The sequence below is a fragment of the Schistocerca gregaria genome, chromosome 3 (genome assembly GCF_023897955.1).
Source record: "Schistocerca gregaria isolate iqSchGreg1 chromosome 3, iqSchGreg1.2, whole genome shotgun sequence".
NCBI lineage: Eukaryota > Metazoa > Arthropoda > Insecta > Orthoptera > Acrididae > Schistocerca > Schistocerca gregaria.
In genome coordinates this window covers 307,306,291-307,323,805 of record NC_064922.1, presented here as the reverse complement: position 1 = coordinate 307,323,805, position 17,515 = coordinate 307,306,291, and the positions used below count along the sequence as shown (strand labels likewise).

Here is a 17,515-nt window from a genome sequence, read left to right as displayed (position 1 = left end):
GTGAAAACAACACAGGATCAAATAGGTAAAAAGACGAGGACTAGTAGAAACCCTTGGGTAACAGAAGAAATATTGAATTTTATTAATCAAAGGCGGAAATATAAAATTGTAGTAAATGAAGCAGGCAAAAAGGAATACAAATGTCTCAAAAATGATATTGACAGGAAGTGCGAAATGGCTAAGCAGTAATGGCTAGAGAACATATGAAATGGGAGATATGATACTGCATGAAGAGTTTGACAGAGCACTGAAAGACCTGAGTCAAAACAAGCTCCCCCAGAGTAGACAACATTCCATTAGAACTACTGATAGCCTTGGGAGAGCCAGTCGTGACAAAACTCTACTATCTGGTGAGCAAGATGTATGAGACAGGCAAAATACCCTCAGACTTCAAGAAGAATATAATAATTCTAATCCCAAAGAAAGCAAGTTTGACAGATGTGAAAATTACTGAACTATCAGTTTAATAAGTTACAGCTGCAAAATACTAAAGCGAATTCTTTACAGACGAATGGAAAAAATGGTAGAAGCTGACCTCGAGGGAGATCAGTTTGGATTCCGTAGAAATGTTGGAACACGTGAGACAATACTGACCCACAAATTATCTTAGAAGAAAGATTAAGGAAAGGCAAACCTATATTTCTAGCATTTGTAGACTTAGAGAAAGCTTTTGACAATGTTGATTGAAATACTCTCTTTCAAATTCTGAAGGTGCCAGGGGTTAAATACACGTAGCAAAAGGCTATTTACAATTTGTACAGAAAACAGCTGGCAGTTATAAGAGTCGAGGGGTATCAAAGGAAAGCAGTGGTTGGGAAGGGAGTGAGGCAGGGTTGTATCCTATCCCCAATGTTATTCAATCTGTATAATGAGGAAGCAGTAAAGGAAACAAAAGAAAAATTTGGAGTAGTTATTACAATGCAGGGAGAAGAAATAAAAACTTTGAGGTTCGCCGATGACATTGTAACTCTGTCAGAAACAGCAAAGGACTTGGAAGAGCAGTTGAACAGAATGAACAGTGTCTTGGAAGGAGGGTATAAGATGAACATTAACAAAAGCAAAATGAGGATAATGGAATGTAGTCGAATTAAGTCGGGTGATGATGTGAGAATTAGATTAGGAAATGAGACACTTAAAGTAGTAAAGGAGTTTTACTATTTGGGGAGCAAAATAACTGATGATGGTCGAAGTAGAGACGATATAAAATGTAGACTGGCAATGGCAAGGAAAGCGTTTCTGAAGAAGAAAAATTTGTTAACATCGAGTATAGATTAAAATGCCAGGAAGTCATTTCTGAAAGTATTTGTATGGAGTGTAGCCATGTTTGGAAGTGAAACGTGGACAATAAATAGTTTAGACAAGAAGAGAATAGAAGCTTTCAGAATGTGGAGCTACAGAAGAATGCTGAAGATTAGATGGGTAGATCACATAACTAATGAGGAGGTTGTTGTTGTTGTTGTTGTGGTCTTCAGTCCTGAGACTGGTTTCATTCTTCTTTAGCACCACATTTCGAAAACTTCTATTCTCTTCTTGTCCAAACTATTTATAGTCCATGTTTCACTTACATACATGGCTACACTCCATACAAATACTTTCAGAAATGACTTCCTGACACTTAAATCTATACTTGATGTTAACAAATTTCTCTTCTTCGGAAACGCTTTCCTTGCCATTGCCAGTCTACATTTTATATCCTCTCTACTTCGACCATCATCTGTTATTTTGCTCCCCAAATAGCAAAACTCCTTTACTACTTTAAGTGTCTCATTTCCTATTATAATTCCCTCAGCATCACCCGACTTAACTCGACTACATTCCATTATCCTCGTTTTGCTTTTGTTAATGTTCATCTTATATCCTCCTTTCAAGACACTATCCATTCCATTCAAATGCTCTTCCAAGTCCTTTGCTGTTCCTGACAGAATTACGATGTCATCGGCGAACCTCAACATTTTTATTTCTTCTCCATGGATTTTAATACCTACTCCAAATTTTTCTTTTGTTTCCTTTACTGCTTGCTAAATATACAGATTGAATAACATCGGGTAGAGACTACAACCCTGTCTCACTCCCTTCCCAACCACTGCTTCCCTTTCATGTCCCTCGACTCTTATAGCTGCCATCTGGTTTCTGTACAAATTGTAAATAGGCTTTTGCTCCCTGTATTTTACCCCTGCTACCTTCAGAATTTGAAAGAGAGTATTTCAATCAACATTGTCAAAAGCTTTCTCTCTAAGTCTACAAATGCTAAAAACATAGGTTTGCCCTTCCTTAATCTAGCTTCTAAGATAAGTCGTAGGGTCAGTATTGCCTCACGTGTTCCAACATTTCTACGGAATCCAAACTGATCTTCCCCGAGGTCGGCTTCTACTAGTTTTTCCATTCGTCTGTAAAGAACTCGCGTTAGTATTTTGCAGCTATGACTTATTAAACTGATAGTTCGGTAATATTCACATCTGTCAAACTTGCTTTCTTTGGAATTGGAATTATTATATTCTTCTTGAAGTCTGAGGGTATTTCACCTGTCTCATACATCTTGCTCACCAGATGGTAGAGTTTTGTCAGGACTGCCTCTCCCAACGCCGGCAGTAGTTCCAATGGAATGTTGTCTACTCTGGGGGCCTATTTTTGTCTCAGGTCTTTCAGTGCTCTGTCAAACTCTTCACGCAGTATCGTATCTCCCATTTCATCTTCATCTACATCCTCTTCAATTTCCATAATATTGTCCGCAAATACATCACCCTTGTATAGACACTCTATATACTCCTTCCACCTTTCTGCTTTCCCTTCTTTGCTTAGAACTGGGTTTCCATCTGAGCTCTTTATGTTCATACAAGTGGTTCTCTTATCTCCTTATCTCCAAAGGTCTCTTTAATTTTCCTGTAGGCAGTATCTACCTTACGCCTAGTGAGATAAGCCTCTACATCCTTACATTTGTCCTCTAGCCATCCCTGCTTAACCATTTTGCACTTCCTGTTGATCTCATTTTTGAGACGTCTGTATTCCTTTTTGCCTGCTTCATTTACTGCATTTTTATATTTTCTCCTTTCATCAATTAAATTCCATATTTATTCTGTCACCCAAGGATTTCTACTAGCCCTCATCTTTTTACCTACATGATCCTCTGCTGCCTTCACTACTTCATCCCTCAAAGCTACCCATTCTTCTTCCACCGTATTTCTTTCCCCCATTCCTGTCAATGAGGAGGTACAGAATAGAATTGGGGAGAACAGGAGCTTGTGGCACAACTTGACTAGAAGAAGGGATCAGTTGGTAGGACATGTTCTGAGACATCGAGGGATCACCAATTTAGTATTGGAGGTCAGCGTGGAGGGTAAAAATCGTAGAAGGAGACCAAGAGAGGAATACACTAAGCAGATTCAGATAGATGTAGGTGCAGTAGGTACTGGGAGATGAAGAAGCTTGCACATGATAGAGTAGCTTGGAGAGCTGCATCAAACCAGTCTCAGGACTGGAGACCACAACAACAACGCTTTGTATTGATACGAAATAGAATGAGCACACAGGCTCAGTTATGAGTAAAGCAGCTGATAGAATTTGGTTTATTGGTAGAATACTTGGGAAATGCAATCTCCATATACATAAGGAAATGTGCTGACTGATACAACAACTCATTGTTGCCTAGTAACAATAGAAACTCGAAATTTGGAAGGGTGTTGATCATACACTGTAGACATTGTTTAAGATGGTTCAAAATGGTTCAAATGGCTCTGAGCAGTATGGGACTTAATTTCTGAGGTCATCACTCCCTAGAACTTAGAACTACTTAAACCTAACCAACCTAAGGACATCACACACATCCATGCAGGATTCGAACCTGCGACCGTAGCAGTCGCGCAGTTCCGGACCGTAGCACCTAGAACCGCTTGGCCACTCTGGCCGGCATTTAAGATGGAATTTCTTAAAATTCCAGCCATAAAGATGTGACACAGGGAACCAAATGTTTGTGAAAATATGTCGCTGTTAATGCAGTTTTGAAGATAGAAGTATGAATTTTGGTATTTTGTTTCTCAGTCAGAAAAAAAACTGTGGTTTTGCATTTGTGAAAATTCAGCCCCTAAGGGAGTGAAATCTTTTGAATATATAATCACTAAAGTATTCTTAAGGCTACATCTATGAAAACTGATATTTGACTTCTCTGTCAGGGGGGGAAAAATCCTTGTTTTGGTGTTTTTGGAAATCCAACGCCTAAGGGGCTGAAGTAGAGGATGAAAGTTTCTATGGAACTGTTTCATTATTAAAGCATTTTTGAATCTAAATATGATAATTTGTATTTAGGTTCTCAGTTGGAAATAAAAAAATACATATTTCAGTGATTTTGGAAATTCAACTCCTCAATTATGAACATTTTTGTGAAAATATTTTGTTATATTAAATCACAGAGGGTGTTGACTTATGCTGTAGGCCCCATTGAGAAAAGGTTTTTCAAAATTCCATCACTAACGCAGTGAAACAGGGGGCAAAATTTTTACGAAAATATTTCATTATGAGCGCATTTTTAAAATTAGTGCTATGAAAATATGTATGTGACATTTTGACAAAAAATAGATAAATATGTGTCTCATTGTTTCTGGAAGTTCACCCCTTAAGGGGGTGAAGTGTGGGATAAAGCGTTTTATTAAAGCAGAATTGCATTTTGATTATAAGTACATTCAGGAAAGACCATGCTTCTATAACCTAAATTAACATGAAAAGCTTAGAAGGTGTTGCAAATTGCAAACTGAATCAGAAGAAGCTGTTCAACAGTCACCACAACTTTTAGTGTTGTCAGCAGTGCACCGAAAAAGAAAAGATCTTTAATAAACTAATTTTTCAATAGGCCTAATATATGTTTATAAAATTATTTTTATTGTAAATAATATGCAAAGTAGTCATTATTAATCACAAAATAGATACCATGTTTAAATGTGATTCCATGTTCAGCAATATCCATTTGAGATTCAGTACCAGGTGTAAAACAGGTACTAATGTCTACAGAACCACTTGGCTGATTTGTCTCTTTCTTTCTTAACTCAGTATGTAAAATTAAATTAAACCAATTGGAACAAGTTAATTATGCAAAGACTGACAGCCATATAAAGAGTTGTTTACTCTTTCTAGAGTGGAGATTTACACATCAGTAATAGACATAACAACATACAAATTTGATTTTAAAAAATGTGTAGACCATAGAGTCTATGTGAGCCAAGCAGTGGCTAGACTCTAGGTTACTCAGTCTATGAAGGAGATTGGTTACAAATCACTTGTGTGACCCATCCTAGAATATTACTCAAGTGTGCAGAACTGTACCACACAGGACTATCAGAGGAGATTGAACATATACAGAGAAGGGCAGCATGAATGCTCACAGTTTTGTTTTATCCTTGTGAGAGTACCAGAGATGTAGTGAAGAAACTGCATTGGCAGACTCTTGAAGATTTTTGTAAATTATCCTGTGAAAACCTACTTACAAAGTTTCAAGAACCGGCTTTAAATGAAGACTCCATGAGTACTCTACATTCTTCCCATTCTCCATGCATGAATGGAAAAGGAGAAAACTCTAATAACTGGTACAGTGGGATGTACCCCCTGCCATGCATTTCACAGTGATTTGCAGAGTATAGATGTAGGCAGTCTGTTCACCAAAATGATACATACAAAAACAATATACTAATACTTCAGTTGCCAGTTTCAGAGTAAACTCAAGGTCATTACGCAGATATGAGTTTACAGTTATTTAACATGTATCCAGCATAAAAACAGACACATCACACAAAAAATATGTCATAGGAAAAACATTTTACTCAATAGAAGGATTTGAAAAGTGGCCTCCAGATGACTAGTGTTCTTTCATTTATATAGTGGTTGTAATGAATATGTAACACAATTTTTCGTGGACAAATTGTATTTTGATAAGAAAATGTACTGGCCTATAAATATACATATATTACCTTATCTTTTTGATAACATTTGTATATATTTTTACATATAAGTGCATTTGTACTCGCAGTCATGCTTTTGGTTGCTTTTATATGCTTAAGGATGAATGAGAAATAACTGAAACAACATAAATAACACAGGAAGTACATGACTGATTGGAGTTTGTAAGAAGAAATATAGGGTCATCACTAGTTTCCTTCCAAACAAGACAAGACAAAGACAAATAAAATGTAAAAAACAGCAACATTATTAGTAGGCATAGGAAGGTAATAAAAATGCACCACACAGTAGCATAGCTAAACATTTATGCTATTCATACTACTGCCAGATTGATATTTCTGTCTATGATCCAGAATTAGCCAATTCTTACTCTAGAACTTCCAACATTATTGCTCAAACAACAAATTTTCAATGTTTATCAGTTGAATTATAAGAAATAATGAAAATGTCAATATGTACACTTATTTCACATTCATCCAAATACAGAATGGAGCCATCTGTCATTACAACTATATTGGAGTCATTATGTTTATTTAGAAGTAATTATTAAAATTGCACAGAAACAGCAGTACTTGAAAATGTACAACTAGCCAGTTTTTTACATGTTCCCCTCAAACAAACAGAGCACATTTTTTTATTATTACTGCCTTCTGTGTTACACAGCCCATTCACAAAGCACTGATGTCATCTGTGTGTTATAGAACTATACATTATGATGTTTCAATTCAGTGCTGCACTACTATGCTGTAAGATTACTTTTTATTTTTCTTTATTTTTAAAGATTTGTTAAACTAACTGTTTCTGGGCTACTCACTAACACAAGGATTTTACTTCCATGGTACACAAAGAATTTTACAAGAAAATTTTATAGAAAACATTGACTGTGAATATAATAACTGTAGACATTGTCATTTGAGAACTGAAGCAGTAAAATTATAAACGATTTGTGAGTCGTGAATGAACATTTTCTGTTTTCGTTGAGTAAAAATTAGTAGCTGCATGAAGGAGAATGTACAACTTCAGCATTATTATGTAACCACAATACAAAGTTTTTCTTAATAAACTTATCTGTACTACAAATTATCTGACAAATAATCAGGTTCTACTGGGGACTTCTGTAGAACATAAAATTTTTAAACTTGAAATCGATATACACTGATGAGCCAAAACATTATGATGAGTGGTGACCAAGAGACTGAATGCTGCTTGGTGCCATTATGGGTGTATGAAGCAGTACATAAAGTCTATTAGTGGTGCAGGGGCAAATGAGGAATATTATAGTGTTGATATTAGCTGCAAGTGTGGAACTCCACTGAGATAAGCAACTTTGACAAAGGGCAGATTGTTATGGGCTGGTGTCTGGAAGCAAACATCTTGAAAACACCAAATCTGATGAGCTGTTCAGAAGTTACTTTCATGAGAATCAATAGAAAGTGGCTGAAACAAGATGAAATCATGAGCAGGAGACCAGGTATTGGACATCCATGCCTCATCACAGCATGTGGAAGTTGGAGGCTAGCTTTGCTCCATGTTCAGGATAGGCAGAGATCCCTCATGGAGCTGAAACAAAGGAAATGATGGTGGTGCATGTACAAATGTTTCAGAGTGCACTGTTCAGCACACATTGTTGAACATGGGGCTCCACACAAGAAGATTCTGACATGTTCCAGTTTTGACTCAGTGAGATTGTCAGTTATGATTTCATTGGGCATGGGATCATAGGGATTGGTTTGTAAATTGAAGGAAACAAGTTTCCTGTTTGGACCAACCATGTTTATTGTTATACCAGGTCAGTGGTCATGCATGGATATAAAACATCCAGACAAGCGACAGTGCTGAGATCTTGCTACAGTGGTTTGAGAAACATTATAATGAACTCACCCTTATGTCCTAGTCACCAAATTCATGTTATCTGCACATGACAGACCACATCTGGGATATTATAAGGCGACAGCTTCTTGTCCACAGCCAATTGATCTGTAATTTACTCAAACTGTTTGACCTATGCCAGTAACTGCTGTATTGTATTTAATGGACAAACAGACAGACTATTAGCAGGTAGTCATAATGTTTTGTCTCATCACTTTATTATAGCTGTTGAACACCCACATTTTCACTTTTAACTAAAAAGACATATTTATTTTCTTCTCAAAAGATCTAATATCATAATATTTTAGGTACAGTATAACTTGGATATAGCTTACAAGCATTGCTTTGTTTTTGCTAACCAAATGTGTGCTACATTTGTCATTTAAAACTTCTTCTTTCTCCCCCAGTTAGTGCTTGGACATTCATACAAGACAGTACCACACATATGGAGATGCACATTAAAAACCAGGAAGATTATCCAGGTGTAAGGAAACTGGACTCTAAGGAACGTAAAACCCTGACAAACTTAGTGGGTAAATATGCCCATACTAGGACTGTTCCACTGTCAGATTACAGGCAGCAAGCAGAGCAGCCATCACTCCATGATTGTCATATACCAGTTTTGGTGCCACTAAGTAATGAAAACATTGTGAAGATGGTTGATGTTGCTGGACTTATAAATGACAAACGTGATAGTATTGCACCATGAAGTGTCTAATGGCAGTAGTTCAGTGTCAAAAATTTTTAACCAAGTTTTGTGCCCCTCTCAAATGTAACATTGAAGTAATTTTAAACTGTTACTGTAAATAATGCCGCAAAAATCTCATAAATATAAACATCAAAACAACCTCTGTTTGTTTTTTTCTTTTTGAGTAGATTGATTTATCAAACAGATACATGGTAAACTGTTACCTTTTCTGAGATGACTGGACACCATGTTGTATGCCACAAGAATCCCGCCAAAATCAGGTATTTCTTAATGGTTAAAAAAATAGTTATCCTTGCTTCTGTGGACACTTTTTTTCTTATTCCTGGTGTTGTGAATACATGCAGCAACTGAAACAGTATGGTCATGGTGCCATACATTCATACAATACACTATTGCTTGGCTTTCCCACTCCATCAAAATGTAACATAATTTAAAAAATTTAAGAAAATTAGTTCAGATGGTGCAACTTCATGTGTTCATGATGCTATAACTGCTCCATTAAATTTAAGGTGTGCAGCTGCATTAATTCAATTGTTTCTTCTAATATTTTGGACATATACCATTCAACCAACTTTAGAGTGAGCTGAAAGATTCTTATGCATATGCACATCCAAAATTTAATGCAGCCATTTAGTAGATGATTTACTTGGTCAAATAACCAAATCTCCCCACTACATGCAAGAGGTGAATATGTTAACTTTATTTTTAAAAAAGTCTTGTTTAGTACTCATTTGGAGCAGAATTCTCTGGATGTGGGATTTTTAGTTCCAATTAATCTGACAACACTGCCTCAGATTTTTTCTTTCATTTTCTTTTCAGACATAAGACAACCAAAGAACAAGGTCAGATACACAGTTACAGGCACAGTCCCAGTCACAACTGTGTACAGAGTGGCCTCCATGAAATTTCTTTTTACAAAAGTATACCAAGGATAAGGGAGGAGGAGGTTAGTGTTTAATGCCCTGTCACAAATGAGGCCATTAGAGATGGAGCACAAGCTCAGTCCACAGAAGGATGGGGATAGATATTGGTCACACCCTTCCAAGGGAACCATCTTGGCATTTGCCTGAAGTGATTTAGGGAAGTCAAGGAATGCCTAAATTTGGGTTTGAATCATCATCTTCCAGATGAAATTATATTTATCAGCTTTCCAAATTATATGGTTTCTGATATTGTAATGGAAAGTTCTAGTAACTAGTTTTGGAAACAAGGTAACAACTCACTGGATAGAGAAGCTCTTGAGTTGTTGACAGTACCTAAACAACACTGAAAATTTGCCAGCATTCAAATAGGTCCTTTTATGGGCTATAGGTCACACACAGAAGGATGCAAAATGTACACAAGCTGAATTGTGCAGCATTCAATGTCAATGACACACAGAAGTGGATTGGGCAGGGATATCAGAACAGCGGAAGGGGAGTCTGTGTGGAATAATGTAGGATGTAGTATGGGTGAAATTTAGGTCCCAGGGCATGGTTGAGGTGGGGGTGTGGGTCATGGGAATAGCAGAGATTGAAGCCATTAGTATTATGTGAGCAAAGGGTGTTGAGACATAGTAAGTTGGCACTACTCCATCTCTTATGACTTCAACTCCTGATAGTAATTAATTTCTTGGCTTTACTTGCTGTTCTGAATTTTTGCATTCTCTAAGTAGTAAACATGTGGTAGATGCTCAGATATTCAAAAACATAGCTAAGCTTTTCCCACACTTTGATTCATTATACAAGATGCTGATTCTTGTAATGTACATAGAAGTTAAGGTAAGGTAAGGTAAATTTAAACTTTCTGGCCCTAAATGGGCCAATTGGTCCTGACCAACTGCGTTGTAATCCTCTGCCAGTGGTGTCATTGGATGTGGTATGTAGAGGTAGGTGGTCAGCACACAGCTCTCCCAGTCATTGGGGGGGGGGGGGGGGGGTTCTTGATCTTGGAACCACTGCTACTCAGTCAAGCAATTCCTCAGTTGGTCTCATGAGTGCAATCCATCCCATCCCTCTCACCAAAGTAAAATCACTAGCAACATCAGGAACCAAACCAGGCTACCCTGCACGGCAATTATGGATGTGGATAATGAAAAGTTAGTCATAACTGAAAGTAATACTACAATTTTCATGTGAAATTTCTGGTAAGCTAATCCACATAGAAAAGGCTGGAATTACAACTTTTCAGCAACATATTTTGGTTTTCACAAAACTGATTAAGTTTCAGAATAATTAATATAAAGGTCAGGCCCATTCTAATTTTCCATTATAGATTTTGCCTCTATGGTTGTTGGATTACAAACTTTGACATTACATTTTACTAGCATAATTTTAGGAACAATGTGAAATACTTTACTAGTTGATTAAATTGATAATTAAGACTTGGCATAATTTATTACAATCTAAAAAAATTCCAAAATGGCAATCATAATAAAAGATAGGGCATTCCTGATCTGGATGCTTAAAATGGTCCTATTAACTTTTGTAATTTCAGAATTCCTATGTTATTTCACAAATCACATTACTACCTTGGTATATAATCCATTTGGATTAACAATATTGAACCTCGCCATTTTTCAAACAATCATGTAATTTCCAAGAATCAATACATATCTTTATACGCTAGTCTTTAAATAGTTGAACCCTACGCAAAATCCTCAGCATGTGGTCCAAAGGTTTGCAGCCAAAACCTATGTCAAAATCTGTAAGAAAATGAGACACCTACAGCTGTCATGATGTCACTTATTGTGTAGCTACCAGTTTCAGCACTTTAGTGCACCGTCTTCAGGCCTTACTTGACACTGTAGGGGTTAACACCATCCATATACACAATGCATCAGTGGCCAACATGACTAGCTTTCACAGACTACTTGTAACTGTGATGACACCTCTGCCTATGCTTAAGCATCACATCTGTTACATCTGTGTCAGTTTGCATGTAATAAACCTTGGACATTGTGGCAACAATGAGGCATCTATGTTCAACCTAGCTGTGAAAATCTTTGCCTTCACATCCAATTAGTCAGCTGTTGGAATTAACTTGGGCAACATCTCTGTAGTGGAAAGTCTTGACTGAAAACCATTGATATAACACCTATGTAACAATAATTCATATATGTGAAAGTATGTATCCAAATAGTTACCACTTAACATTTGGATTTATACACTGATTAATGTACCATTTGATTCTTTCAATGGTATGACTTCATTGAAAACACTATCGTCTCCATTGTTTTGATTCATCATGTTACCACTGTGTCAGGCTGTTATTGTGTTTGATGATTACTGTGATGCATCACTGAGATGGTGTTAGTAAGGAAAATGTCTACCTGTATAAGGCATGTGACTGTCAAACTGGACCTGGCAGTCATATTGTTTACAGTGTGAACAAATGTGGAAAGAGCTGAGTAGTGTACATCATGTGCATGATCCTCGAAAATAGCTTTCACTTAGGTCACTGAGACTTCATGCTATGAAAAAGTAAAGGCTTCACAAGACGTGCAGTTAGGGAGCTATTCCAAGTAGTGGCCTAGTCTTTGGATCAGTTTCAGAAGCACTGTAAGTTGTTTATGAGGTTGGATATTCCTTAATACAGTTACTTCATTAGACAGTTTAATCGAATTCATACTGGATTGTTGTTCATGGGCTACAATTTTGTCTTTAACGTCCCATAGATCTGGGCTTGTTAAACTGCCAAATACAGTACAAAGGACACTTCCTCCAAAATCAAATCAAGCACATTTGTACCTAATCAAAATTTTGTGTGGCAAAAGGTTTAAAAAACAGTTAATCTCTTTTTCATAATTAGTAAATATAGAATCTACCTGCATTTTGTGGTAATTTTTATACCAAGATGTTCCCATTTCCAAAACCATAACATTATCTTTGACTGAATGCATCAAATCAATTTATTTTATTAATAGAATTGAATTTTGTTGAATCTCACTCAAATTGTATTTAAGTGCAAGCTTAGCATTATTTGTTGAAACTACCATGTCTGATCACGGTTCAAACAAAACGCCAGTTGTCTGTAGCACTACCACTATAGCATTAACAGAACACATGATCATAGCAAAAATTAGAATTACCATAAACATGATGAATTATTTCTAAACATTAGAGTTAAACTATGAATATAATACAAATTTGTCTCTTGTGGTAACCTGTGGAGTAAGATTCACTTATACTTGCAACCTTATTGCAATAGCTTTAATCTATATTTGCACAACACGTTCAAATATGCTCATGGCTGAGAAATAAACACTTGTTTTACATTCACTCACATTACATATTTCTAGAAAGATTGTAGGGGTTTCTGGGACTGGATTATTTGGTGTATAGTGACAACTTGGCTTCAAAGTCTAGACTGTGACCTCACGCTGCTTGTGTCATGGATTCAGGAACACCTGTCCGGCCCCTAAGTCACTCCTCGTCATAGTCTCGTGATGCTACAGGACATCTACCCAGAAATGGCTTTACAAAGTTGACATGAATGACAATCAGACGAAAACTTAAGAGTGACTGGTGGCATTACCTCCAAGATTGGATATGGTCCCTTCCAAAACTTTTTAAACTTTTGACCTGACTCTTCTTTAACACTACATTACTCAGGTAGACAAGCTCTCTGACTCAGTACTTCAGTGCAACTGCTTGGCGATCGTGTTGTTTTGCTTGCTGCAAAAAAGATTGATGATTTTGCCATTTGACTCCCTTCCATGCGTCCTTTAGCTTACACACTAATTCCTTTACATATTCATTGCTCATTCTAGCAGTCTGAATCAGAATTTTTATTATCCCATAACATACAAAGTCAAACAACAGATCTGATGTACTGGGGACTCATCAACATTACATTTACATTACAATTACAATTTGTATATACAGCATTACAAAAACAATATATCAACACTCCAGTTTTCATGTATTACTAATTAATATATAACAACAGTGTTTATGTAGTAAACCTATTTTTACAGTCATTTATTTGACACAAAACTTCTAAGCTTAATTTACAGGTGATGTTTCCTTGCTCAGACTTTCACATCATTATTCATAAATTCTTCTACGGAGTAATGACACTTCTCCACTAATAACTTGTGCAGCTTTGGGTTCAGTTGCCCTAGCTCCATGCTGTTTATTTACTTCTTTTTTACCATGTTGTAGATTTTCATGCCCATATATTCTGCGGTCTGTGCATATAACTTTAATCTGTGAGTAGGAAGCATGCAGTTTGTCTTGTTGCTAGTGCTGTATTGACGATTAAAATTGTTGTCTGTGAATAACATAGGGTTACTGTATACTAAAATAATCAGTTTATAGATGTACAAACTGGGGGCACTTAATATTTTTAGATTTCTTAACACTGGGTGACAAGATTCTTTTGGACTTGCATTACACATATTTCTAACAATTGATTTTTGTAATTTTAATATTCTAATGATTTTGCTTGTAGTGCCCCAAAAGATAATGCCATACCTTAAACAGCTTCAAAATAGCTGTGATACACAACTTTTCTTATCTCCATACTAATTGAATATGACAAAATCTTCATAGCAAAGGTCAGGCTGTTTAACTTTTGCTAAGTATTCTACAACTGAAGACCAGGGTAAATTTTGGTCGAAATGTATTCCTAAAAATTTAACACAATCGGTTTCTTTCAGTTCCTGATTTCTGCAAGTAATATGAATTTCATTTCTCTTAGAGTTTTTAGCTTTAAATGTAGTAAATGTGTTTTTCCAATATTCAATTTTAACCCATTTAGTTGGAATCCATTTTCTAAACTATCTTGTAGATTTGTGACAGTTGAGGGAATTTGTTCTGAGTGATTGCTTTCGATGAGGGCAGACGTATCATCAGTGAATAAAACTGAGTGTGAATTTATGTTTAGTGGTAAGTCAGTTATGTAAAGTAAGAATAAAATTGGACTCCGAATTCAGCCTTGTGGAACGCCTTGTGAAATAATCATCCATTCAGAGAAGAAATGCTTGATGATATAACCACTCTTCGTTTTCTCTTTGTGAGGTATGACATGAACCACTCTAAAACATGACCTCCAATTCCGTATTTTTCCATTTTATACAAGAGCAATCTATGGTTTACCCAATGAAATGCTTTTGTGAGGTCACAGAACAATTTTTTTTCACAAACTGATTTATGGCGCCTCTCGTGTTTTTGCCTTTATGAATGCTGTATTGATTATCTGAGAGTATGTTTGATTTTTCTATAAATTATTTGTTTTGGGTTACTACCACTTTTCAGATATTTTTGAGACATTTGGGAGAGTAGAGACTGGGCTGTAGGTTCCCCATATCTTCTCTTGAGCCTTTTTTGAACAAAGGTTTTACCTCTACATGCTCCAGGGCGTCTGGAAAGCGGCCTTCTTTGAGTGATTTATTGATTATTGAGCAGCTGATTTAACTACTTTAGTAGGTATGCCATCCCACCCTGCGGAATTTTGGTTTTTTAGGTGTAATATAGAATTCTCTACATCTTTGGCTAAAATTTTTAAAAATTTTTTAAAGCATCCTTCCGCCTTCTGACCTAATTGTACGGTACTTTTTCAGTATAACCATCTACATCTGCAACTAATTTTGATACACTTATAAAAATTGTTAAAAGATTCTGAAATCAGAGAAGGGTTCGTTATAGTTTTATTTCCCACCTTAATTTTGGAGATAACTTTGCTGTTAGTTCTCATCATGATTTTACGACAGATCAGACTGCCTTTAATTTGTTTTCATGTGCGAATATATATATATATAGTTCATCATGCAAAGTCCAAGGGTGAATGTAACCTCCTTTTATATAGAATTTTGTATGGACTTAGGCCAGTAGACATGCATATTTTCACATTGTAAGTGCTCATGATGTGTGGAACACACACATCCCAACTGTCATGCTAGCTACTTATGTAGTGGCTAGGCATCTTAATAATTGTTCTGTGAACTCCGTCAGCGTGTCCATTTCCTTCTGGGTGCACTGGTGTAGTTCTTAATTGCTTTATTTGCATTAGCTTACAAGTCTGTCTAAGCAATTCACTCGTTAAATTTAATCCTTGGTCACTTATTATGCTTGAAGATGAACCAAACTTTAGAATTCAATCTTTTACAAAAACCTTAGTAACAGTCTCAGCGCTCTGATCAGGTATTGGTAGCATGAGAAGATATCTGGAGAAATTATCTAACATGGTCAATATGTATTTATTCCCATCTTTAGTCTAAGCAAAGATCCAATGACATCAAGTCCATGTGTCTGTCACTAGTGTCTGGCATTCCTTGTAACGGTGCCTTAGTTTTCCCCGAATTATCCTGTCTGTTGCAGGAATCACACTGTGAAACAAACCCAGAAACGTCAACTTTACATCTTGGCCAACAGTATAACTCAGCTATTTTAATGTTTGTTGCTCGCTTACCACAGCTTCCAGATAATAAAGAATCATATTGTTCCATCACTATTTGCTCTCTCATGCTTTCCGGAATAACTAGGTGGTTTCCTTTACTAGTGATCTTGTACAGCAACCCACCTATTTCGATAAAATGTTGAGGATTTTTCCATATTTTGCATTGTGGATCCTCCTCCTGAGCTGCTTTTAACTCGTCCTTGCAACTTATTGTAACACAGAAACTTTCCTTTCAGCTCATCGCATCAGTATTTACATGTAGTTTACCAGGTCGATGAACAACTTTAAAGCGAAACTCACTCAGTCTCAAAACCCACCTTGTTAGTCTGGAACTTGGGTCCTTAAGCTCAATAGCCGTTTCAGTGCAGCATGGTGTATGATCACAGCGAATTCTCTTTCTGTCAAAATATTTCTCTTATGTGTTATACAAAAAACCAAAGCACAAAGATACTTCTCCGTTGTAGTATGATTGCATTCTGCTTTGTTTAGTTATCTGGATGTTCATGGCCATCAATTTATTGAGACAAAATAGTACCAACAGCAAAATTTGAAGCATCTGTAGAAATAATGAAGGGCTTGCTGAGATCTGGATAAGCTAACACTGGAGCTGTGGTCAGGGCAGTTTTAAGTACTTCCATTTCCTTCTTGCATTCTGTTGACCAGTTGAATGTAGTTTCCTTTTTCAGTATCTATGCCATTGGGCATGCTATATTTGCATAACCGGAAAGTTGCATAAGAATTTGCTAATCCCAAGAATGATTGTAATCCCTTTAAAACCTGTGGTTCCACTAAAATCTTGACAGCTTCAATTAATTTTGGCACAGAACAAACGGCTTTACTAGTTATAAGCTGTCCAAGGTAATTCACTTAATTTTGCATCTGGATACACTGTCACCTGATGACATCTGCTTGTTAGATCACAAACTGAAAAAAGTCAAGATGTGCCCGAGTAATCCAGGGTTTGTACCAGGTTTCGTATGAGATAAGTAGCTGGTGTAGGTACTTGATTCAGGGTATGTGGTTTTCTGGAAACATATTTCTTCTTAACAATGACAACTGGATGCACACCATGGTGGACCTGCAAGATCTCTTGGCTCTATAATTTTGGCTTCCATTTGTTCTCTAAGCATTCCTTCTACTAGCTCTCTCTGACTGAATGGTATTCTCTGAGTGATTGCTGCTGCATTTGCAGTATGTATATGATGGGATTGGGTTGTTTGGGGAAGGAGACCAGACAGTGAGGTCAAAGGTCTCATCGGATTAGGGAAAGACGGGGAAGGAAGTTGGCCATGCCCTTTCAAAAGAACAATCAAAGCATTTGCCTGGAGCGATTTATGGAAATCACAGAAAAACTAAATCAGGATGGCCAGACACGGGATTGAATCGTCGTCCTCCCGAATGTGAGAGCAGTGTGCTAGCCACACACCACCTCGCTTGGTGTAGGTATATGATGTTGAACCAGATGAGTGATAGGTAAATTTGAATGTTCTCGGTTAAGATCTGCATGCTCCAATAAAACAAATGCTAAGATCTTCTTTTCTTTAACTGACAAATGCTTTATCTTCTTCGAAATCTTCTCTTTATTTCATTGTTGATTTCGACTCCTGACTGCAATTA

General features: G+C 36.6%; 1 protein-coding gene across 2 annotated transcripts in view; it reads left to right on the top strand.

The window, feature by feature from the left end:
- Positions 1-8,660, top strand: part of LOC126354115 (tyrosine decarboxylase-like) — a 193,229-nt gene extending 184,569 nt beyond the window's left edge. Inside the window, exon 9 of one of the 2 annotated variants that reach the window (XM_050003508.1) lies at positions 8,217-8,660. In XM_050003508.1, the coding sequence (XP_049859465.1) occupies positions 8,217-8,518 (302 nt within the window). In that variant the 3' untranslated portion in view covers positions 8,519-8,660. The remainder of the gene's footprint in view (positions 1-8,216) is intronic. The other variant, XM_050003509.1, reaches the window with a different exon arrangement.
- The last annotated feature ends 8,855 nt before the right edge of the window (positions 8,661-17,515 follow it).